Genomic DNA, 25,058 nt, shown 5'->3' with positions numbered 1-25,058 from the left:
TAAAAACAAATAAGGAGCTGGAATCAAAAATTAGTGTCTGGATAAATTTTATTAGCAAAATCAGCATTATGGTTTACAAAGATAAGGCAAAATATATGAAAGCCAGGTTAGATAGGGCTCTGAGAAACCTGGGGTGGTGGAAGGTGTCCCTGCCCATGGCAGGAGTTTGGAATGAGACAATTTAAAGGTGCCTTCCAACCCAGGAAGTTCTGTGGTTCTGTGATACTATGATCTACAAAAACATCAGCAAAACCCACTGTTATTATCCTCCCAAAGGTGAAAGCTGATTGGGTGCACACCTTTCTCAAGCACGGTTCAAGCTACCCACAGATCACTGATAACTGTCTGCATCAATCATGAGTCTCCCAGGTTTGTGTCTCATAGCACCACTTGCAGCTATGTTCATGCAAACTTTTATTACAGATATTCTGCAGCTAGGGAAATAGTGGCCAGCAAAAACCTAGCTTTCTCTAGTTTTTGTTTTTAGTTGTTGTGACACAGATGAGTGAAATGTGCAGTTGAGACAAATATCTGAATATATTTTTGCCTACACTTGAATATGTCTAGGGAATCTTGGATACAGAGCTATCTTCATCTCCCACAGCAGCTCCCACCACAAATATAACATCTCAGTCTCTAAAGTAATTACAGTATCTCAGTAGTATCATTGGGATTAATTACTTTCATTCCCATTTCACAGGTAGAAAAGTAGCTTTAAAAAGCTGCATTCTTCTTTTACCTCAGAACCACTAAATGCATTCTAGTTACAAAATAAACAAATCTTTCATCTGTGCTAGTGAATCAACTTCAGCAAACATACCTCAGACTAAAATGAACATGTTTTGTCTTTACTGGTGCAACATGTAGCAGCTACACGTTCATCAGTAATGCTGCAGGACCAAAAAAATAAAAAGTTAATTTTAGCAGCATAAACAAGTCATTAATGTCTTTCCCAAACTTATAAAGGCAATTCCCAGGGGAGTGAAGAGTTGAACACAGGTTTGTGACTTAACCACCGGACACTCCTTTCTGACTAGCTGACCTCTGTGGAGGTATCCTGCAAAATTTCCAAGAATCATCAGCTTTTCCTTGGTCTCAGCAGGACTCGAAGTCCTGAGCACTTGGAATGCCACAAACACAGTCTGCACGATGATGAAGCCTAGTTATGACAAGACCATGGGTGTTGGCAATATTTTTATAAATGCATTTGAAATGCACAATTTTAAATGTATTGTACCTCATTCACTTAGTTATGGTATATTTTTAATTACTATTGCAGTAACATCTGGAAGCCTTGCTCAGGATCTGGCCTCACTGCCCCCAAACTGTGTGAGACACAACTTTTCTGTGTTGTAGCGAACAAGACCCTGCAGAATTCCTCATGTAAGGGGAGAGGAAATGGGGACATGCTTCCGGCATCTGGGGCTGGCAGGCAAGCAGGATGCTGTGGGATTGTCCAATGGGCGTGTGTCCAACCAGGAAAAGGGCCACAGCACGAGGCTGAAAACAAAACCCTCTCCCAAGTCTGCTTTCACACACAGGTCCAGGAGGTGAAGCCAGCCAGCTGCAGGGCAGGCACATGAAACTTTTGCTCTGTGGCATCAGTTCATACAGCCTGCAGGTTCTCCGAGCAGGAAGTGCTGGATTAGGGCAGGAGGGTTGGCCTTCCCTGCCAGGGAAAGATGGGAGCATCACTTAGTGCTCGACATCTGACAGCGCTCGCATCCCGGAATGAAGGAAGGCATCAGTCTCCCTCCCAAAGAGATCAGAATCCAAGAGACAAGAGTAAACACTCAGCTTAAGAAAACAGGGCCAGGGAGGTGCAAGGCTGAGGAGAGGAGGGAGTGAATTTCTGGAGGGAGATGGGAACTTGATTCCCAGATATACCCTCGGGCAGTCTATACCAGCAAACACAGCAGTAAGCTGTACTTGTAAATATATATTTTCACTTACTTAAACTGTAAATAGTGAGGACAGCTGGGAGAAGAGCAAAGATGGGTAGGAGGGAGGAGAAGAGAGGTTTTTTTTTTAATTTCTCATGAAGAAATAAAGTTGCCAATCTCAGAACTGGTGAAAATGTGTACTGGCATCAAACCAAAACTCAGCTCCTGAATGACACATGCTGACAATCAAGGTTCATTGTTTTTTTCACTTAATGAGATAATTTCACAAAGCATTGGAGTATTTTCAGGTTAGGACCAGACCCTCACAGTGATACAAACCAGTGAGATGACTCAGTGCTGCTAAACTACAGAAGATCTGGCCTTCTAGGCAAAATTCAGATGCCTGGATCATCATAGAAAATGGACTTTCAAGGCCTTTAAATCCTTGTTCCTCAGATACTGTGGATATTGTTAGATCTTACAATTCTACTGTAATTATATTATCCTTCAAGTCATGGACTTCCTAGAGAAATCATATGAAATTCTCACTTTGTAGTAAACACACTGTACATCCCAGCCTTCTCAAATTCCTGAAAAGGTTTGGATCAGAAAAATAGAATCAATTAAATTCAAAACATTGGAAGGAAGGCCTGTTCACTTTAAACAATTAAACAATTTGTCCTTCTAAACATATTTTTGATTGTTTATTTGTTTTAAAGTTCAAGTCAAATAAGCTGTTTTGATCTATAGAACTGAAGCCAAAATATTTTCAAATGGTCAACTTGTAAACTTTTTGACATTGACCCATGATTTTTCTTTCCAGATTCATGGCTTTTATCTCTTTGAGACTCCCTTGGGTTCTGAGAGACTTTCTTGGCTTCTGAGTGCCAATTTTAAATAGTGGTTCAAACCCCAGTTAGATTCTTGGTACCTGAGACAAGCTCCAGTGATTTAAAGCATTTTCAAAAAATTCTAGTACAAGTAACACCAATTTCTTCTGTACACTTCAAACAACACCATCTCAACTTTGCAGGGCTCTAAGAGAAAAATCTATAGTAGAGATGTAAACCTCAATTGCTCTCTGATAATTTGGCTCAATTTCCTGCATTCAAAGCCTGTCCTGCTTTGCCCACCTGAGCTAAAGTGTTCAGGGACTCGTCTGGACTAAGAAAGTACCTGCTAAACAACATGTGAAGCGGGGAGAACTATGTTTTGCAGCTCTTCTTTCTTCTGTTGTGCAGAGATGGCAGAGAGGAATGAACAATTTAGTATAGCTGCTCTTGGTGGAGGAGACACCAGGGGAAACTGGGGCTGTGGCAAAGGGAATGAGAGAATGAAACAACTGTTGTGGTCTGCACAGAGCAGAAGGCTCCAACAAAGATATGGGGCAAAATCCAGGAGTGTTTCTGCATGTCTCCATAGCCCATCTCACCCAATTCCCAGCAATTTCTGTAATATGTGAGTCTGATATGGTGATACAGCCCATGTGTCTTTCTCCTAGTCCCTCCGAATTAACTTTTAACTTGGCCCCTGATGAGAGAGGATCTCAAGGTGTTTCACCAGATGCCCAGAGAGAAAGGATGGAAGAGCTATTCCCCCTGAGGGAAGTCCAGCCAAGGGAGAGTGTGGGGGTAGCAGTCATCGGTTTTTCTGGGTCTGGATTGAAGGCACTTGAGACAGTAGTTCGTGTTTGGACTCAGGTGTTTATTATTTCTTATTAGTAAAACAGTCTCATTACTGTGAGTTCAGCACCTTTTCATTAGAAAGCACAAAATGGCTAACAATCTCTTGTTACAAGGTCTTTTAAAACTAAACTATCCAATTAAGAACTGACACCTAGATTATTTTCCCTTTTAACTCAATAACTGATCCCAAAGAGCCCACAATGCGGACTTTTCTTCCCAATTACAAAATGCCACCCAAACCCATGAAGAAGAAGGAAGAAGCATGAAGAAACCGAGAATGACACCCTGTGCCCTCTATCTTGCTTCCATCCACAACATATTAAAAATCCCAAAACCTAAATTCCTCACCAAGTGATACACCTACACTATAATCTTTTCAATAATCTATTTCACACTTTTGTGGATTCTAGTCTGTCTTGAAGTCTAGGAAACTTTTTCCATGAATGAGGGTCAAAGTCAGTGCTCCCCTGGGGGTCATGGCACCCCAGAGCAGATAGAGAAATATTCTCGGTGCCCTGGGTTTCCACAGGAGAGAATCCTGGAGCCATCGGTATCAGGCAATCCACACAGAGTAACAATTTAAGAACATCCAAACTGCTGCAATTTGATTTTTTAGGAAACCAAAGAACCTAACTACAAATCACAACACAAAACAAAATTCATTTTTGGTACTAGTCAATGAAGTGTGCTGCTGTAGGAACCAGCAGGTCCAAACCCAGAAGCTTCTCTGGCCTCTGTTTGCATTGACTTCTTCCAGTCCAGCCCTGTCACGCCACTGGCCTCCTGTGCACCTCAGGCAGGTCAGCTTCTCTCTTTTGCAGAAAGATTTTCACCTGCAAAACAGGAATCACTGGAGCACCATTCAGCCTGGTGGGAATACCATGACATTAAATACTCTAAAAATATCAAATCACAAGTTTCCTGAAGTTGAGGAGAGCAAAAGGGCTTGTCTAGAGCCACAATTCAGGCAGTTGTCTCTGCCTAAAAAGGTCTAATGGGATGACAGGACATGACAAAAAAAAAAAAAGGGATTTCACCACCACCAGACCATGTCCTTTCCCAAGCATAAGCTGTACAACACAAGGACTTTGAAGCAGCACATCTGTGTCCATGGTATACAGGCAAACCTCTGTCTGACAGAGATTTTGATTAAAAAACTACATGAAAAACACTAGTATAGATCTGGCCTGGGCCTATGTCATGTTTGCCAGGTTGAGTCCACCCGGAAACAACCAGAGGCACAATCAGGTACAGGTAGATGGAGCTGCCTTCCACAAGCAGAGACATTGAGAGAGTGAAGATCCATGCCACACTGAACTGTGTCCTCAAATGCCATATCCACATGTATTTTGGACATTCCCAGGGATGGTGACTCTACTACTTCCCTGGGTAATCTATTCCAATGCTTTACAACCCTTTTTGTGGAGAATTTTTTCCTAATATTGCAGTCCCTGACTTATTCTGCTTTACACCAGTGCCTCTGATACAGGCTCAGTTAAAATTTCATGGTTGAGCTGGTGCAACTTGTCTATGTGATCCTTTTTACAATGGTTTGATTTTTTTTTCCCCACCAGGAGAACAAACAGAAACTGAACTGATAGCAAGCAGATTAATCCACTGAAAAGACATTGTGTCAGAGTTATGGTTTGGAATATTTGAAGAATGTGAATATTGATAGAACAGAATCAGAAAGAGAGGTGGACCTTCTTTTGTCACTTGTGCTTAGTTTGCACACGTTTCACTTTATCAGCTACAGTGGAGTTTTTCCCAGTCTAAACCAGTGTTAGAGAAAGAGGTGAGGCACAGGAACACCAAGAGTGAGAATTTTTGAATTAGTGAACTGAACAATCTGGACCATATTTAAGCACATACATTTCATACACAGAAGAATGATGAGAGGGATGAAGGAAAAAAAAATGCTTGTAAAGATGCTAAATGCAATTTATTCAAAGAAATAAGATCAAAAGAAGTGTTTGAGCAGGAAAAAAAATTTACTCCAGAGAATACCAGGAAAACAAGATGATAATTAAGCTTCTGTGTTGCATTACTTTAAAAATTCACTTGAATGAAAGCAAGCAGTACAATAATGAACTGAGACACAGAGCAACGTTCAATTAGAGGTTGAATTTAAGGGAGTTTATAAGAGCAACACTTAACAAAGAACAACTTGGTTGAGCTTATTGTTATGGAAAAGGGGAAAAAAAGTTGTGGTGTGTTAAATGGCATTTATAAAATTGGAGGGTCTGATCAAACTGATCCAGATTAGTCCTCCACAGTCATAAGACTTTAAAACTAGGTCAGGGGGATGAAAGGAGAGCTGAGTCTGAACTGTACAAAGGCGATGTGACATATGGAACACGTTACAGCTCAAGAAAAGAGCATGAATGTTTTCAGGAAGAAAATGACAGGGCACTCTATAAGGAAATTTACAACCATGGAAGCTTCAAAAGGAATACAATTCTGATTTATTTGAGTGTTTGGGGTAGTCAAGCACTGCCTGTGCTCCAAAGTATAATCATTATTTATTCTTCTTTCCACCTTCCTAACGATGGTGTTTGTGGGGTTTGGTTTGTCCCATTTTCATTGGGCTGCAATTTTGCCTTCCCAGAACGCAAAGGACAAGGGGGCTACTACTAACATTTAAAGGGCTATGTTCTTTAGGTTCAATAGTAATGGCTTAAAACCTTATTTTTTTTGTATTCTTTTCTGCTTTCACAAAGTGTTTAATAAATTAAGACTTTTCAGTACAAAACAGTCCTTGAACAAGTTGTTCCTCAGCCTCCCTGCTAGGTATTTCAGATTCCATCTCCTCAAGGAAAATACTGAACACTAATACAGAACTTCAATTTCAAATCTTGAACCTGAGATCTCACTGTAGCCTGAAAATTTCTCTTCAATTAGAAACAAATTAAAGAAAATTGAGAGGTCATTCATTGTCTTTACACCATGTATAAAACCGTCATTTTCACTGACAAAAATTGCAGGTTAGGAGGAAGGCAATGAAGCTACAATACATTTTTGTGGAGTGATACCTGCATTAAAGACATTTCTTCTGCTAGAATGTAGATGAACTAGTCTCCTTTCTTGCAGTAATGCTGGTTTTTTCTTCCACATAGCTGTAGACCAGCACAACCAGCTTCAGTCTAAGCTCAGTATTATTCCCAAATTTAAGGAAAAGGAAATAATTTGGTGAACTGCTGATCTTAGCTTCAACTTGGTGATAGAGCACAGAAAAGAGGTCAAGAAGATAATTTTGTTTTACCAGCTTGATATTCAGATATTTGTATATTCCATTTTTCAATATTGTTAGAGACCTGCCACTGCAAGAGCTTTAAAAACAGTCACACTTTCTTCATCCAGGTAAATATGAAGCAGCACCATACAAGTCTGCAGAGTTATTTTAAGTCTAAAGAGTATTTTAAGTCTATGCAAGCAACTTTTAAGCAGAAGACACAGCATTGTTTCTTAAATTCCTCCAGTTTATTTGGAATCATGCTGATTGTGAGCATTAACACCTGACCCATTCCCTATTGGGTTTCCTCCTAACAGCTTACCATTACTGACATTAGCTGAAGAGAAAACCAAGCCAGTTCAGACTTTATGCCAGATTATGACCTCAGTTTTATGCAACTCAGTCTGAAGTCGCCTGCTTTCTGTGTGACCAAAAGCAGAGTTTGGCCTCAAGTTTTAGTTTTTAAGAGTTGCATATACACAACTGTCTCCAAGCATAATACCATTCAATAATTTAAAATGGGAATAAATATCCTTTTCAATTTTCCCTAATTTCTAGCAGTCTAAAAATACACGTCTTATCTTTACTGGATAATTCTAGCAAAGTATTTTGCTTGTAAACCCAACTTCTGCCCATGCCCTTGAGTTCCATGGTCCAGACAGTCTGAAACCCCCAGGCTTGACCTGCCAGGTACTCTTCTGCTTTCCACTCATCTTATCTCAATCAAAGCCCTACTGGAGGTTTGACATCCCAAACTGTGCCTTCATATAAATGCATACAAGAAAGAGGCCTTCATGACACTGTCAAAGAAGAAATTTCTGAGGCTGGCAGTACTCTCAGCCCAGAGATGTTGGTTTAGGGTGAGATCATGGGAGCACATGACAGAAAAGAGGCTTAAGAGGCTTGTGTGTGGTTTTGTCTTTTCCTAGGAGGGCACAGGAGATATCTCCTGAATATGTGTAGGCTTCCCTTCACCTCCAGCCATAGGAAAAGCTGCTTTCCATCAAAAAAGCCCATTACTCCTGCATGCAGCTCAGCAAATCTCTTTGTGTTCTCACTGTCAAAAAGGCCTGAGAACTTTTTATCCCCTTTACATGCAGTTATCCCAAGACATTGACTGACCTCTCACCTTTTGTAAAAAGTTCCCGCATATGTTTGCCTCCCCGAAGTTCCTAAGGATGTGATTGCTTTGTTTTGTTTTTGCAGTGGGCTTCTTTCCATATTTTCTAGTAACAGACTGTGAGCAGGTTAGGCTCCCCAGTTTTCCAGCATTAGTAATATCCTATCTCATTCAAACACAGGCCTTTACCTCAGATTTTGCACAGGATGCTCTTGCTACTCACCACATGTTGCCAGAGCTGGTACCTAGTCAGGAATATAAAAGGGAGGGAGGACTGTCCCCCCCCCACCCCCGTCTTCCCCAGCTTTGCTCCTATGGCTTTTCAAGCTCAGCTTGCTCAGAACAACTCTTCCTGCAGCCAGAGGAGCAGGGACTGCTCACCCAATACTCCCCGCTGAGAGGAAGTGGGTGGAGAGGGGATACTGAGATGACAGAAGTGCAGAGAGCCCAAGCTTCACCCCACTCTGCTTCCTCGCTCGCCAAAAGAGCTGGCTGGGAGCATGGGAGAGTAAACTGCTCCATGGGAAAAAAAAAATAAATAAAAAGAGGAATGAAGTAATTGACTTTTGTAGCAGAGCAAAGGGAATGCAAGTGGTGGTGGAGGGAAGATAGGGAGGAACTGTGACTGACTCACAATATATTCAGTTCCCTGCTCCTGGGGAGATGCAGCTGTGCATCTCCCCTCGTTTAGGCTGTAAAGTTACACCATCATCCAAAGTAAGCATCCCTAATTCTCCTACTTCCTGAAGCACAACAGTATTTGGCTCCTTTTTAATCAGGGATTTCTGCTGTGCAAATTGGAGTCTAGGACCAGGCTTTTCCTATGCGCAGAATTAAAAATCCTTCCCTTGATTGTTTTGTCAGTTTCTGGGGAAAACTACTGAACTGTTACAGCCGATTTACATTGGTCTGATCTTTTTTTAAAGCTCATTCCAAGTTATTCTTAATTCCTCAAGACACCTGAGATGTGCATGAGCCAGCCACAGAACCTTTGGCAATGCTTTCCACATCTTTTTCCTTCCCTCTGCTTACTTCCCAGTTACTTCTGACCTCACTCAAGTAAGGATTGTTTCCCTTTTCTACCACTTCAGTAGAAGAAATAATGGCATGGAATTACTTCTGATTTTGGCCAGCTTTGGTTAAGGCCAGCAGAGTGTGGGGAAGAAGCTGAAGGAAGAGGCTAATCCAGTGTGTAGAACTAACCTAGGCCAGCCCAGACCTCAGGAGAGGAAAGTATGAAGACCCACTCTCCCATTTTCTTCCCATGTGAGCTTTGGCTTGCATAACTTAAGAAAAGTCATACAATCTACCTGGGTTTCACTTTCCAAACTGTAAAACAACCCCAACCCTCTCTTACCTTCTGTTAGCAGGGGAGTTGGAACTAGATGATCCCTGAGGTCCCTTCCAACCCAAACCATTCCATGACTGTGATTCTGTGAATTTTGGGATGGTTAGATGTGAGTAGGATCCTTTTGTGAAACGTATAAAGTGTGCATTTGAAAAGAGGTGACCAGAAGTCTACTAAAAATTACTCTTTCCATTCCTGGTTCTCATACCCTGAGAATTACTTCAATCTTGCCCTTCTATAATTTTTTTCACAACCAGAATTTCTTCAGTAAGAAGAGATTTTCTAAAAAGCTATACTAGTTACTGGCTGTGTAAGGAGAGGTAAGACCAGCTGTGGTACATCTCATTTTCCTCCTTCACATGCCCAGTTTAAGACTTTGCTTTTCTGTCAAATATCTGGACATCATATGCTGGGTGAGAGACAACATGTGTTAAAGTACTCCCAGCTCTAAAATTCTACTTTCAAGGATTTTTGGCAAGGGAGAGTGGGGAATGCATTGTGTATCAACAGCAAAATGGTATCTGGATTGAAAGACAAGAAAAACCTCCATGGCTTCCAAAAACCAAGGCCATTTTCTGATGAGTTTTGGACCTGGCAGAGGCGCAGAGCTTGCATTAGTACAGTGGGAGAACACAGAAATCATGCTTTGACTTTGAAAAGGCTTCTAGAGATCCTGATTTGCAAATTATTGGACAGTTTGGATGGAAATTAGCAGAGCATTCAAACATGAGCTGAACATGTGAGCAGTCTGCACTGTAGTGGGGTGGCTCACAAACTTAAAAATCAGATATTCTGCTAGACTAGGACCAGAATACTCTTGCCACCCTTGAGCATTAATCCCCAAATATAGTCAAACTCATGGTAAAGTGTGAACTGAGAGTTGAAACTGTAACACTTCCACATCTCGAGGAGAATTGCATACAAGAAATTTTATCCACATGCACATTGATGAACTGGGGGACTCCCAAGCAAAGTTCCTTTTCAGGCAGATTTCTACCAGGAAAAAAATGCAGAGGAGCTGGATTTGCCAGAACAGTCCTTACCCTCAGGACAGGCCTATGTGTAAACTGTTATTTGCTATAAACTAATGCAATTAGCAGGATGACGTTTTTGCTCTGAAGGGGCAATGGTTTTTTGAAAGACTCATACAATGGGAAAAAACACAAGCCTGTCATGGGCATACATTGTATTTGTGAGCTCTTCTCCATAAGAGAGGTTCAACGGCTTCACTATGCACCTGGGAGCAGCTCTAAGAGAGCCCTCATGATTTTACCAAGAGAAGTTGTGGGTAGAGGCAATGTCTCCTATTAACAATCTTATTTAACTGGTCAGAACAAACAAGCTCTTTCTGTACAAAACTCTTTTTAAAGTTTGACATCTTTTGCAAAGAAGCAAACTTCTAACCTTACCTGTCACCTAACACTTCTGTTTCACCAGAAATAGAAGATTCCTTTTTCTCTGAGAATGAGTTAAAAAACTTCATTTTAAGCTGTTGCGAGTGAGCTACTGCACCTGTGCAAAGGGCATGGAAAAGATGTTAATTATACACAGTAATGCTAATTTCACACCACAGTTCTGATGGAAACAATTCAGTTGCATGCTGTATGTTAAAATAAAGTTCAAACATCAGCTGTATGTAATTACATTGTCATCCCCTCCCTCTCTTATTGTACAAAAGCTTTGTCCAATTAATGCTGATTTCACTGAGTTCCTATGGTGGTTTTAAAATAATTGGATCAAGTCTGGCATCCTTTTCTTAAGAATGCTGCATCAGATACATTGCACCTGCAAGCCTAACAAGACTTTTTGTATCTGGGGGGTTGTGAACCTTTGAGGAATAGGGAGAGGCAATTCAGAGAGCAGCCTTAGATTCACGGAGTGGCCATGGATGTATTTGCGTGTGGATTCAGGGAAATGCGGAGTCATGGCCTCTGGAAAAGCAAGCACAGGTGCGGCTCTGCGTGAAATGCAGCGGCTCTTCCCCAGCAAGGCTCAGTGCTTGGGACAAACTCCAGAGCAGCAATGTTGTCTCTTCTAAACCATCTTAACACTGGAAGGGGCTGCCCAGGAGGTTTCTGGTCCCCCTTCCTGGAGGTGGGAATGACTAGATATGACACTCGGTGCTCTGGGATGGGTGACAAAGTGGTTGGCAGTCACAAGTTGAACTCTATGCTCTTAAAGGTCTTTTCCAACCTTAATGATTTTGTGATTCAGCAATTCTATACCCTCAGTGCAAACATCTGTGTTCAAGGGTCACAGCAGAGCTCTCAGAAAAACAAATAAATGCCCTTTTAAAAAATGTTAATGACAGAAATATCTCAGGTTAACTTCAGGGTCTATTTTAATTCTACCCAAACAAAAGTTCACTTCATTTCTAACTAGCATTCCCTATATTCCCTGTATTTCTTTTTCCTTGTGGGTGCACGTCCTGTCTGTACTCATAAATCAGGCTTAGGAATACAAGATTTTTCATGAGACTCTACACTTTTGAATTTACATCCCTTGCTTTATTCTGTTTGTCTGTTGGATTTTACTATTTTCCTTACTTCACAAAAGACAAAGGAAATCAGATGATGTTAAAAATGACAGAAGTTGTTTTCAGCTTCTGAAACAAAAAAAACCCAGAAACTCTTTTGCTTTCAATGTAAAATCTTGCAAAATAATGATATATTGAGAGGCAAAGCTGAAAAAAGTTTTCCTTTCAAGTTTCCTAAAAGAAAAACTAACAAATAGTGGTTTTTTAGGGCCAAGGGTTTTTGTTTGTTTTTTTTTTTTTTTTTTTTTCCCTAAAAAAATGAGTTGTCCCGAGGCAATGTAAATGGAAAAACACGTCAGACCATCCAGCATCATGGGGTCTCTAGGAGGCTGCTCTTTCTTAGCCTAACAGGAGAGGGACAAAATCCAGATAATCTGAAAGGTGCTTCCCCTTCTCCTCCTGCTACCAAGTTAAAAAAAATCCACCTCTGGCATTTTTAAATACAACAATCAGGACAATCTGTTACAAGGCCAGGCTTAAAGCCTCGAGAATTGTGGGAGGTGAAAGTTTCATCTGGAAGGCTGCTCTCAGCTTTAATTATGGACAACTTAAGCCTCAAAGCATCTCTCTGATAAAAATAAGAGAAATTGCAAGTACTGCCTGATTTTAATACAAAACAATTAATCATCCCTGGTTGAGCCAAAGTAGGTCCAGGTTGACTTGAAAGGTTAATGGATCTTAAAACTGTTTCAAGAAAAGACTTAAATGGAGTTTCAGTGCTGCAAGGAAACATGAAACCCGGGCCTCTTTGGTGTGGCCTTGGGTTTGTTACAAACATCCTGCATAGCTTGAAAACTGCTTTTGATGATGGGCCTAACTTCCCTTTCCTCAGCTTAATCCCAGTTTTCCTGATTGCACTCCTTTGCCCCACCCTAAAGCAAATGTTCCCTTTCCCCAATGCCTACACTTTCCAGATCATTGCCTTGGGATTTCTGTCATGCCCTTTCTGCAAGCTCAAGGCAAATGTTTGCACCTTCAAGGCAGTTTCCTCAAAGGTCAGTTCTACAACCCTTTCAGTCATTTTTGCTTCTCCTTCCCAATTTTCTTTTTGTATGACAATATCTTCCATCTTTCAAGCAGCTTTCCCGATTTTACTGCTTTGCTACAAGAAGCAGCAATTCCTTTCCAGTTCGGCAATGAAATGCCTCAGTATTTTCATTTATTAAATACTGTGCTTTCCCAAAGTTTTAGATCATTCCTGGGTCTGATCAGGTATTGCTCCTTTCTAAGTTTTTTTAATTTTTTTGCCTCTATATATCACTGCTCAACATTAATGTTTCCCCAGCACATAAGCTTTTAATTTCTACTTCAGGTTTCATTTTGCAATTTTCTGCCAATGTTTTATTTCTCCATCTCCCCAGCAGAGATTGTATTTCTCTTTGCTCACTGCTGTTTGCATCACCTCCAAATTGAGCTGGAAATTAAATTTGTTTGCTGCTTAGCCATACTGCTATTAACAAACAGTAATGAAAACCTTAACTAACACACAGTTTATTAGCTTAAATTATCCATAATATTTTACTTCTGGAGTTTTCTATTCTTTTGTTTGCAAATTACTTCCGAGGGAAAAAAAATGAAAGTGCAAAAATCTGAGCAAATATTCTGCTTTTTGTACAATAAGCACAGGTCCAGTCAAGTCAACCTATTTATTCAGCTATGGACATGACTTTTAGATTTCTTTGTATTTTGGGCAGTTTTCAGAGTTACACAGTGAATAATATGAAGAAATACCTCCACTTTTATTGAAATTATTTACCCCACTACAGCTTTATCTCTACAATGGTATTGTTTTTATTTCCCTGTAATTCGTGCTTTTCTTTGATAGATAAAACAACATTACAGGTGGCCTTTGAAACATTACAGGTGGCCTTCCCAGATCCAGCCCACGCAACACAAAAACCCCAACCTGTCTGACTTTGCAAATATCAGCTGATTTCTGTGTATTCCAGTTTCTACTGTTTTAAAAAGGGAACGATGGCAGTACTCCCACATTGTCAGTAATAACCAAGAGAAACATTTAGGGATTGCTCCAATATCAGTGATGTGAGAATCACAGAATGGCCTAGGCTGGAAGAGACCTTAAAGGTCGCTTTGTCCCATTCCCTGCCAAGTGAAGGGACACCTTCCACTATCCCAGGTTGCTCAGAGCCCCATCCAGCCTGGCCTGCAACACTGCCAGCGATGGGGCAGCCACAGCTTCTCTGGGCAACCTGTACCAGGGCCTCAGCACCCTCACAGGGAACAATTTCTTCCTGGTATCCTATCTAAACCTGCTGTCCGTGTGAAGCCATTCCCCCTTGTCCTGTCACATCAGGCCCTTGTCAAGAGTCTCTCTCCATCTTTCCTGTAAGTTCCCTTCCAGTACTGGAAGGCCACAATGAGGTCACCTCAAAACATTTTATTTTCCAGGCTGAACAATCCCAATTCTTCCAGCCTTTGCTCTCTCAGTAGGGGAAAATCAGCCAGCTCTTTGACAGAGAACCCAAAGGATGTCATATACCTAGAGTAATAAGATACCATAGTCATTCCATAGACCTCCTTTCTTTGCAGATACAAAAAGTAACAACTAGACATTTAGACTTGACAGAACTCTTCCAACATACCAGGGAAATTGGGATCCCAGCCTTCAAACCCCTCATTCTGACTTCCTCAATACACAGATTAATCAGTCTACTGCTTAATGCAAAATGATACCACAGCAGTGGGCCATAGACAGACAGGTGTAAACGTGTAAATATGTCACAGAAGTGTCAGTGAGGGATGGAACTGGAATGGAAAAGGACCTTGTGCCTGAGAAAAGGCTGCCTACTCCTATATCTGATTATAGACCTGGGGATGTAGCTGGGATGGGTGATATCATACAGGACATTATTAATAGTGCAGTCCCCCAGTGGGATTGTGAGAGGATGGTGAGGACTGCCAAATGCCTCCAGGGATCTCTCACATGCCCTGGTGTAGGTGGTGGGGGAGGGAGGTGCAGGTCCAAAACCTGACAAGAATTAACTGTGCACAAGGTGTGAGAAGTAGCAGCTGTTCCAAAGAGTGAGGTAAGCACAGAGGAACTGCTCCTGACCTTTCTCTTGTAATCAGGCAGGTATGTGTCCAGCAGCCTCCTCTTGATTTCCAAAAAAATACAGATATTTCTGTGGAAGGACCAAATGTAAACACACACTTGCCATTGCACTCACCTGTGTGACTCTACACAGCTCATCTGACAGTGCAGAACACAGACTGCTCCTTGCAGCAGAGGTGTTGTCACAGAACTGGCCCTCAGGAAGATGTCACTGGTTGGGAAAGCTTTCCCCAGTGACCATAGGGTCATGGCCACCCCCACAGTGTTGTGGGTTGGCTCCAAATGCAGAGGAGTTTTACATGCTTGCGTGAGCAGCTGTCCTGCTATGCTTTGCTCAGCCAGTCATTTGAAAAAGAAATGTCAGTGACTCTGTGGGCTGAACTCCATTTCCGTAAGAAATTAAGTATACAACTTTCACTGGAGGTTACTGGGGCTCAGTGCTCAGATGTGTCTTCTCTTTTATAAATGGCCTTGAGTAAATTAATTAATACATCTCTGAGCTGCTGCAGAGATGAAGAAACCTTGGTGGGGTCCCCCTCAGATTTGTAGCTGCACTCCCTTGCCAGTGTGCCAGAGAAATGGATTAGTTTCCAATCTCCTCACTCTAACTTCCAGTTTGGTTGCCCCTCAGGATGGGGGGGTTAACACTTAGGGCTGCCATCACTTGGTTTTGTCTCTGAATTCTTCAGCTTCTCAGAGGGCCTGGCTCTTGTGAAAGCTTTAGTTTCAATCTGTCTCTGTTGAAATTTCTGTATCCTGAGAAGTAAAAGTGTTCAGGAGGGCGTCTGCAGGGACATTTAGCACTCTCCAGCAACCTACCTTCATAAATCCATCTTGTACAACAGTTGATTACTATTCTGAAATACAGTGCAAACTTTCAAACACAGTTATGTCATATTTCTACTTTCTTGGACATTCAGAATTCTTTTCTTGTTCTGTATCTTCCCCATGTCCCCCAAAGCACAGAGGAAGAGGGCTCCATTTCTTCCCAACATAGTTATTAGGAAGAGGGAATCAACAGGACAGTCCATGACTTGGGAGGTTGTGGAAGCAGTGTTCAGCAAACAGTGACAATCATCATGCTTTCCTCTTTGGTAAAAGCTTGGAAAAGCTGTCAGCCACCACAAAGGATTATTAAATGTTGCTTGGTCTGAAGAGCTGAAGCTGCTCCTAAATTTTTTTAGGAAGTGCCAAACACTTCAAGCTGGCTTGACATAAATCATGTGGGGTATTACAATGCTGAATGTAAAACTCACCAGTCACTTTTCCTTCTATTCCACTTCCTCTTAGCAATGACTTACAAGTAAATACTTGGGCAGTCTCTCACAGTACTAGGATTTCATGCTTTCTGCAGAACATTTTAAATGATGTCTCACTCTTTCCCTGTGTGGCATGTTCAGAAACTGACCAGAATAAATCACCACAAACAAAACTAAACAAAATTTTTCACTACTACATAAAGTGGTGAGTCTGAAAAGAGCAGCAAATGGTTTGCCAGAGTTTATTAGGGATTGAATTTATCAATGGAAGGAAGAGGTAAGTTTATTAACTTCTCCTTAAATGTAGACCTTGAGCCACCTAGCTCAGACAGAATTAATAGCCTGCTAAAACTGCAGTGATAGGCAGGAATACAAACAAACAAAAAAATAGAGTAAAGCCACAGCTGGGAGATCTATCAGATTTGCAATGCATGAGCTTTTGTTTTCTGTGTTCTTTGCTTTTCCTCTCTGAGCCACAGATATCAGCAGTCTCCAAGTCAAATTTGCTTAGTGCAAACTGGCCACAAACACAGCCAAAATGAACTTTTGTCAGGAATTTACATATGGAAAATTCCAAGAAGAACCATGAAGAACAACAAAAATATCTCACTAGCATCACCTAACCAAGGAAAATAATTTCGCTTGGGTAAAATCTTTCCACTTGTAATGAACAATCTGAATTGAAAAACAAAACAAAACAAAAAAAAAATCCCAATGAAAGAGCAGAAAAGGTCACATGAAGGATTTAATTCATGGGAGATTTTTAGACCATTCTCCAAAATGCCAGAGAAAGAGCTGCTTGTGCTGAAGTAGCTTCTGCTGAGGTTCACAGAATCCTGGGCCCCCCAGGAACCTAGAATTTGAGTCAGTATTCTCTCAGACAGGACACATATGCTGAAATCATGCCCCCAGTCTAAGTCCCCTCTATAGATAATTTACTCACTGGTCTGCACTGAGAAAGCATTTGTTCTGCATTGTGATTTGCATTGCGAAACTTCTGGAGGCATGGCCAGAAACACCAGGATTATTTGCTTTGAAAATATGAAAAGATAGACATTTTAATGTTTTACATTTTCCTCTCCTTTTTACAGATTTAACAACACACATGCCAAATAAATCTCAAATTATCTGCAGACAGGCACAACGTTCCATTTTGGGCAAAGAGTCATTCACCAAATGCAATATTCCCCAGACCTGCAAACAAATATACTTTTAATGTGTCTTATAACCATATTACAGACAAGGCCATAAACCAGCTGGAATTTTCCAATAACACTCATTTCTTCTATCTAAAATAGTGCTTTAGACATACTCTGAACTGCTGGACTTCATGGACAGCCTGACAATTTTTAGTCATGGACTGGAACTTCTGAATAGCACTTATGAACCTCCTAGGTTGGAGGAACTTCCTGAAAACTGTAATCTCACCAATCTTTGGGGTTTTGTTAAAGCTTTGCACCCAGAAAAATATAAATATTTGTTCTGAAACCTTTTTACTTTTGCAGCAAATAATCTGCAAAATAAATCAAACTACATGTTGAATTTCAAAGTTAGAATCTCTCCCACCAAATCCGTAAGACATGAAGTTCAGGAAAACACTTTTCAACATTTTTCCCATTAATGGGGTTCCTCCACAGAGAAGAAAAACAGCTCATTTTAGCTTCTCCAGCTCTCAGGTCCCCAGCCCTTCCTTTCTGTGTGCAGCGTGACATTGAGGAGAGCCTCAGGAACTCCAGCCTTACTTTTCCCACCTCATCATGCTCCAACTTGTGTGTTTTGCTAGTGCCACTTAATTTTGAGACTGAGCAGAGCAGGGATTGCGTGCAGCTGCATGTTGGCATGAATAATGCTTCTGGCTTTTGGGCTGAGCCATATCAGAGTTTTGCTCACCATCCTGTGGGCTCGTGTGTCGTCCCATGTGTGGCTTCAGGGTGCTGCAAGAAATCTGCTCAATGACATCTGTTTAATAATATTTTTACTGTTTTTAAAAGAAAATCCTATGCTGAGGGAAGGCGAAATTGCACAGCAGTTGCACAGACAGAAAGGTCTGGGCTCTGAGATCCATCTACATTAAGTTAGTATTTATTCAGGTATGACAGTAATTGTATGGTAACTGAACATCTTCGATTTTTTCCCCCCTCAAAAGCAAAACACCACTGCAGGCAACGGTCTAGATTAAGGTGAACTCACACTGTGACAAACTAAGAATGGAGAAAACACATTTCTTGTCCATAAAAGGACAGCTCACATATCCACAGAGGGTAGCTCTGATATTGCTGCTGTTCCAAACCGCAAAGTGGGGACTCAATCTTGCAAAAAGGAGTTTTGTTTAGAGTGGATAGAAGGTTCTTCAGCTAAAGATTTTTTTCTTCTTTTTTTCCTTTGCCTTCTGAAACAGAAAATGGCTCACCCTCTTAAGCAGAAAATGGTGATTTTTTTTTTAAGTAGAAAATTTTCTGTTCAGGAGGGAGGGGATCCTTCCCCTTATCTCAGCACTAGTGAGGCACATACGGAGTGCTGTGTCCAGTTCTGGGCTCCTTAGTACAGGAGCAAATCCATGACAATTATTAAGGATTAGGACAACTGTACGAAGAGGAGAAGCTGACAGAGCTGGGGCTGTTCATGCTGCAGAAGAGAAGTTCCAGGGGGATTTTACTGAAGTGCAGAAATACCTCACAGGAGGGATTAATAAAGATGGAACCAGGCTCTACTCAGGTGTGTCCATGATAGGACAGAAGGCAATGGGAAAAAACTGAAATATAGGAAACACTGCTAATACATGAAATGTATTTTTTGTTAAGTTTAAGGGTGGTGAAACACTGGAATGGCTTGTCTAGAGGTTGTGGACTCTCCATCCATGGAGATATTCCAGAGTGGGCACAGCTCTCTGCAAGCTGCCCTAGCTGATACTCCTGTGAGCAGTGAGATTGGCCTACATGATATCCTGAGGATGCTCCCAACTCCATCTGTCCCACGGTCTGTGACTCTGTGACTTCATCCCAGAGTGACAGAGGTCTCTGACACGTGGCGGATGTGTTTGCAGAGCAGGAAAATCAAATTCAAGGCTTTCCTGAGTCATTTGAACCAGTATTACAGTCAGGGTTTATCACAGCCTATGAGGGTGCTCTAAGAGGAGTTTTGTATTTTCTCCTTCAATCCACTACTTGTGCAGCAAATTTATAAACAGGTGTGATCTTTAGTGAATGGTTCACATCCATGACTTAGGATTTTACCTTGAAAATTGATTTAATTTAAATATTAATGATAATACGAAATATACAGGTGTCCAAATATACAAGGAAAAAAAAAATCTGTCCTCCCTGGACAGTTGCTCCTGGCTCTCAGCTACACAAACAAGATGACAGAAAGGCTTAAAAAAGAAGTGACAAATGAGCTTCTAGAATATGGACAGAAGGTAGAATTAGAAGGAGACCACAGGAAGCCATATAGAGCAGTGCATGGCAAAGTACCAAGAAGCAGCACACTTTTAGAAATGGTTTTCAAAATACTGAATCATTGAAGAAGATTTTTGAATTTTAGGAGATGGTGGGGAGAGGGATGTCCTCAATCTGTCCTTGAATATTTCTAATTGATGTCAGTTTTGTTTCACCTTATATAAATACAACTTCTTTAAAAACCACCAAAAAAAAGATCCTCAGTCCTGAAAACAACTCCCACAAAATGGGAGTTGGGTCACTGGGTCCTTCTGAATTCCCCACTTGTATTATAGAGGCCTAATAACCACTTTCTGATTTGACTGCATCATTTTCCTTCAGGAACCCTTCCCCTTACTAGAGAGAGAAAGAAAACAAAAGCACTATTGAAACACAGGATTTATTTCCTTCTTATGGTAACATTAAACAGAAGCCAGTTAATAAATATGAATTAGATGGGTCTGAGAGATCTCAGCACACAAAACCTGACAACAGTTAGCAAAGTCAGAAATTTTTCATTTTACATAGTAAGACAGTTTTCTACTGTGCATGATCCTGCAAGTTTGAAACTAAACTTCTCTGTGGAATAAACTCTGTGGAAGTAACTTGGCCCCTCTCTGCTGCCAAGCCCAGGCCATGCTATCCCAAGAACTACCTACCTCTGCAGAGAAAGGGCTTAACTGATATATATGCCACTATGCATGGAAAGGGGAAAAGCAAGGCCTAAAATATAGATGAAATATTGAAAAAAAAAATCAGAAGAGAGTTTGCATTCATTATAAAGTATAACAAATAGCATCTTCAAAGAAACACACAGCCTGTTTCCATACCTCTATATATGTCTCATATCTTAGTAACATAGATGTTACTAAAAAAATCCCAATTTTCATGTTTACAGCCTCTAGCAAACCTCCCTCTTGGACTGTTTTAACATTGACTCTCTGTTTCTTTGCAGATCTTACAGGTGAACAAGGTGATGTCCATCTTGTTTTATGTGATATTTCTCACTTACCTTCGTGGCATCCAGTCTTCCAACATGGATCAAAGGAGTTTGCCAGAAGACTCGATAAATTCTCTTATTATTAAACTCATTCAGGCAGACATTTTAAAAAACAAGCTTTCTAAGCAGATGGTAGACATTAAGGAAAACTATCAAAACACAGTGCAGAAAATAGACACTCAGCAAGACATAGACAGAGAGGAAAATGTGAAATCAGACTTCCAGCCAGTTATCTCAGTGGATACAGATCTCCTGAGGCAGCAGAGACACTACAATTCTCCCCGAGTCCTTCTGAGTGACAACACGCCACTGGAGCCGCCACCCCTGTACCTCACGGAGGATTACATTGGGAATTCCGTGGTGGTGAACAGAACCTCCCGGCGGAAGAGGTACGCAGAGCACAGGGGCCACCGGGGGGAATACTCCGTTTGTGACAGTGAAAGTTTGTGGGTCACGGACAAATCCTCCGCCATCGACATCAGGGGACACCAGGTGACTGTTCTGGGAGAAATTAAAACAGGCAACTCTCCAGTTAAGCAATACTTTTATGAAACGAGGTGTAAAGAGGCCAAGCCTGTGAAAAATGGCTGCCGCGGCATTGATGACAAGCACTGGAATTCCCAATGCAAGACATCCCAAACTTATGTCAGAGCACTGACTTCAGAAAACAACAAACTGGTGGGCTGGAGGTGGATACGGATAGACACCTCCTGTGTGTGTGCCTTGTCCAGGAAAATAGGAAGAACATAGATCTGCATCTCTTTGCTATATAAATTATTACTTTAAATTATATGATACGCATGTAGCATATAAATGTTTATATTGTTTTATATATATTATAAGTTGACCTTATTTATTAAACTTCAGCAAATCTACAATATATAAGCTTTCTCTCTCAATAAACAAGAGCAAAGGGTGTGTGCCTCTACCATGGCCAACTCCAGGGTTTTTTAGACTATGTTTGTGACACTGCTTGTCAGCAGCATACCTTAACCTTCCTGTAAAATCTGTAAAATCAGTATTTTTCATTCAGTATTGTCAAACCAGTGACTGTCATTTAGTAAACTTGTTAAAAATCAGATCAATGCCAAGACTTGTGTACATATTTATATTCCCTGCTCTATACATTCATATTTGATTGGATCTGCAGTGTTGACTCCTCACCACCAAAAAAAAAATGGACCAAAATACATGTTGCAGCCTGCAGATGATGTCAAATTTTCAGGCATCAGGTAGCCCTAAAATAAAGTTTCTGTGTATTACGCCAGTTTTGCCAGTGAGATGACTATTTTCCCTCTGATAGCAATTCAGAATGGCTGCTAATAATCCAGGAACATCCATTTGTGTTTAGGAAGTACATTTGTTTTGCAACTGTTTCTAATGCTGCCAGTGCATCATTGAAAAAATATGAAAAAAATCCGAAATATTTGTAGCCAAAACTTGCTGAAGTCAAGAACTGACCTAAATGGATCATTAATATAAAACATAAAAGATGGTTTGTTGTGATCAGCCTCTTCCTCCTCACATGAATCAATTATCTTCTGCTTGCATTGTGGGATCATTCCTCTCTGAGTTTTCAAATTAGAAACAAAGCTGGGAGTGTCTTAACCTTAAAAGAGTCCTTGGCTTGCACATCGTAGTAAAGAAAGATGCGATATCCTGGCACGGATATCACAGCCACAAGCCCATACGAAGGTTTCCTTCTCCTCAGCGATCCATTCTCCATCTTTCACAGAGGGAAAAAATGTGTTGAACTGCTTGAGAAACCTGGTACCTTTCACAGGAATGTGAAATGGATGGTGGCTAAAATCTATGAAGTCTGTAGTCATACTGAAGTTCCCCAATTAAACATATGAGTTGTTGCTTAGGAAAGACAAATGTGCTAACGTGTATTTACCTCAGAGTCTTCTGTGGATTGTCATGTAGCTCCACTGGGGACAGGAATAATGACACCACTTGAAGAGATGTCCCATTACACACTAGCTGTGCAATGCCCTGGTCAGGATCCCACTCCTAGGAAGCAAATGAGAGTTCATGGCTAGGAACAGAATTCAGATTGAGCTGCATGTTATCTGTGTCCAGATAGATCTAACACACAGCCAGGGCGGGGAAATACCAGTTATTCAGAAAGTTTTACCTTCATTTATTTTCTGAGGGGTTTACAGCTATAGCCTTTGCTGCTGTAGTGTGTTCAGCATCACAAATGGAAATGAGATCAGAGCCCTCAAACATGAGGCTGCAGGATGCCTTTGCTCATGCAGCTTTCACCTCTGAAAAACCAGCTTCAAACATGCAACAGGCCATGAAAGGCAGCAAACTGTGGGGTATCCCCTAATCCCTTATAGAGAGCGCTGCACACCATAAAACCACCAGGGAGTTGGACAGGTTGCCTTGAGGCCAAGCAGTGGAACAGTCCTGTCTTGGAAAGCCAGGTTAGAGCACATGGGTATTTTCTTCAGGGGAGGCCAGAAGCAAAGCTTTTGAGAACTATCTCAATTTTCAGCATGAGGCCAGGGTATTTACCTCACAGGAAATATCATCACTTTCAGCACTAAATCCTAACTTTGCTCCAAGCAATAACCACTTCAGAGGTTCAATACGAAGGCAGTCATTAAAATGAGAGGATGTAATGTAACAAGGAACTCAGTATCTGATAGATCTGATTAGAATATTTCTCATCTCTTGGCAAAAATTTTAAAAAGAAAAAAAACCCAACCCCACAGACCTTTTGCTACTTTTCCCAGTAGGAAAGTTTAACTAACCATTTTGGCTTGGGGGAATAAGCATATTTTCAGAGTTCTGCCACACTGGATTTTTTTGTAGATCAAAAGCTTGATTTTACACCCTGAGTTCCCAAATAAAGATCATTTGCAGATGCTGGGAGCAATTGAGAGCTTATATAGTTATGGATCACTAACTTTAGAGATCTCCTTGTTTCACTGTGCCACATAGGTCTATCTCCATGTGAGAAGAGGAGGTAAGGGGACCAATCCCATTAATCAGAAACTGCCTTGTTCGGCAGTGTGGATGTCACTTTTGTTTACATAAATCCATTTCTCCAGATACAGGGAAGAAAACATAGCTCTATAACAATATAGACAACATCAGAGTTGATTCTAATGCCTTTTTTTTATGCTCACTGAAAATCAAGGGAGGTTCATTCCTTAAGGGTTCAAAGAAAGCCATTTATCATTTTCCACTGTAAATCCAGTAACAGGAACTGGTCTTTGACTCTTGACTTTAACAAGTATTTTACAAGCAGCCAGCAAAAATATCTCAGAGTAAATATGCCTGTCATCTGAAACACATGAGATGAGAACAGAGCGTGATGTGTACGGTTATTAGACTGGCTGCCCCTTTCCCATCCCAGGAAAACAATGAGTGGAAGTGTTACCCTCTGGATCTGATCCAGCTTCCACTAAAGTCAATGGGGGAAAAAAAAAAATCTCACCTTCTCTGGTGGAATCTGGATCAGGCCCCAAGCAAAGAAAAACCTGCAGATCTCGACCAGAGAGCAAAGAAATCCAGCAATCCCACACATCAGTAACACGTTCCTGTAAATCCTGTGTATGCATAAGATGCTGTATAATTTTGTAACAAGTTTGTAAACAAACGCTGTAATAAATTTGTTAAGGTCTAATTCTCTTTTCACTGTAGCCAGGGATGGTTTTATTGCCGACTTTGGTCATGGCACAATGAATTCAAAATTCCGATCCAACTCTTTTTTTGTTTGTGTTAAGTACTTAAACAAAATATTCAGCTCTCAATGCCAGTTTAATTTAACCATTTTAAAAATCCCTTCCATTAGGGAGCTCAGATTCTCTGTCAATATTGTTTTGCCAATAGATCATTATAAACACACATTATATTTAGATTTTCTCCCAAATGACCAAATGCTATTCTGAAATTGCCTGTCTGTGTCAAAATGTATTTTCTCTGCTTTTTCCCCCTAGTTTTTTTCCAGTCCATTTAGTAACAGCAAAAAATGCTCCACTGAGGTTTTGGAAAACCATCTGCATTTATTTTATCACCTTTGAACATGTGTTCAGGAATGAAGTCTGTGCAGAGAGTTTACTGCTACCAAGAGATTTGTGCGGCTGCACCAGGAAGAAACTTTGACTGGACTTTACAGAGTGTGTGCTCAAAACCACTCTGTTCATACTCTGTTATTTCAATTCTTTAGCAACCCGAGGCTTTTGCATTGTGTATCTGCAGACAATACCAAACAGGAAACAAGCCTGATCGGGAGTTTCAAAATTAAAAATTTCACGATAATGACCTGCTATCTCGGACCTCTTGGCAAATGCATTTGCACAGCAAAGTCAAGCACAGGAACATTTGTTTCATTTAATAGAAACATTGTGGCAAAAGCAACGGGATTCTGTGCTCTCCGTGCTTGCTAAGCATGTGTAGTTCATCATGGATATGGGGCAGGAGGAGGAAGAGGAGGAAGAGGAGTAGAATCAGATAAAAAGCACTAGAGCTTGT

At 40.9% G+C, this 25,058-nt stretch overlaps 1 protein-coding gene across 1 annotated transcript in view; it reads left to right on the top strand.

Moving 5' to 3' along the window:
• Nucleotides 1-24,216, top strand: part of NTF3 (neurotrophin 3) — a 49,518-nt gene extending 25,302 nt beyond the window's left edge. Inside the window, exon 2 of the mRNA XM_030960494.1 lies at nt 20,526-24,216. Coding sequence (XP_030816354.1) covers nt 20,526-21,320 — 795 coding nt within the window. The 3' untranslated portion in view covers nt 21,321-24,216. The remainder of the gene's footprint in view (nt 1-20,525) is intronic.
• The last annotated feature ends 842 nt before the right edge of the window (nt 24,217-25,058 follow it).

Source organism: Camarhynchus parvulus, chromosome 1A (genome assembly GCF_901933205.1).
Source record: "Camarhynchus parvulus chromosome 1A, STF_HiC, whole genome shotgun sequence".
Lineage (NCBI taxonomy): Eukaryota > Metazoa > Chordata > Aves > Passeriformes > Thraupidae > Camarhynchus > Camarhynchus parvulus.
The sequence above is the reverse complement of the archived record's forward strand: the minus strand, read 5'-3'. Positions and strand labels throughout refer to the sequence as shown.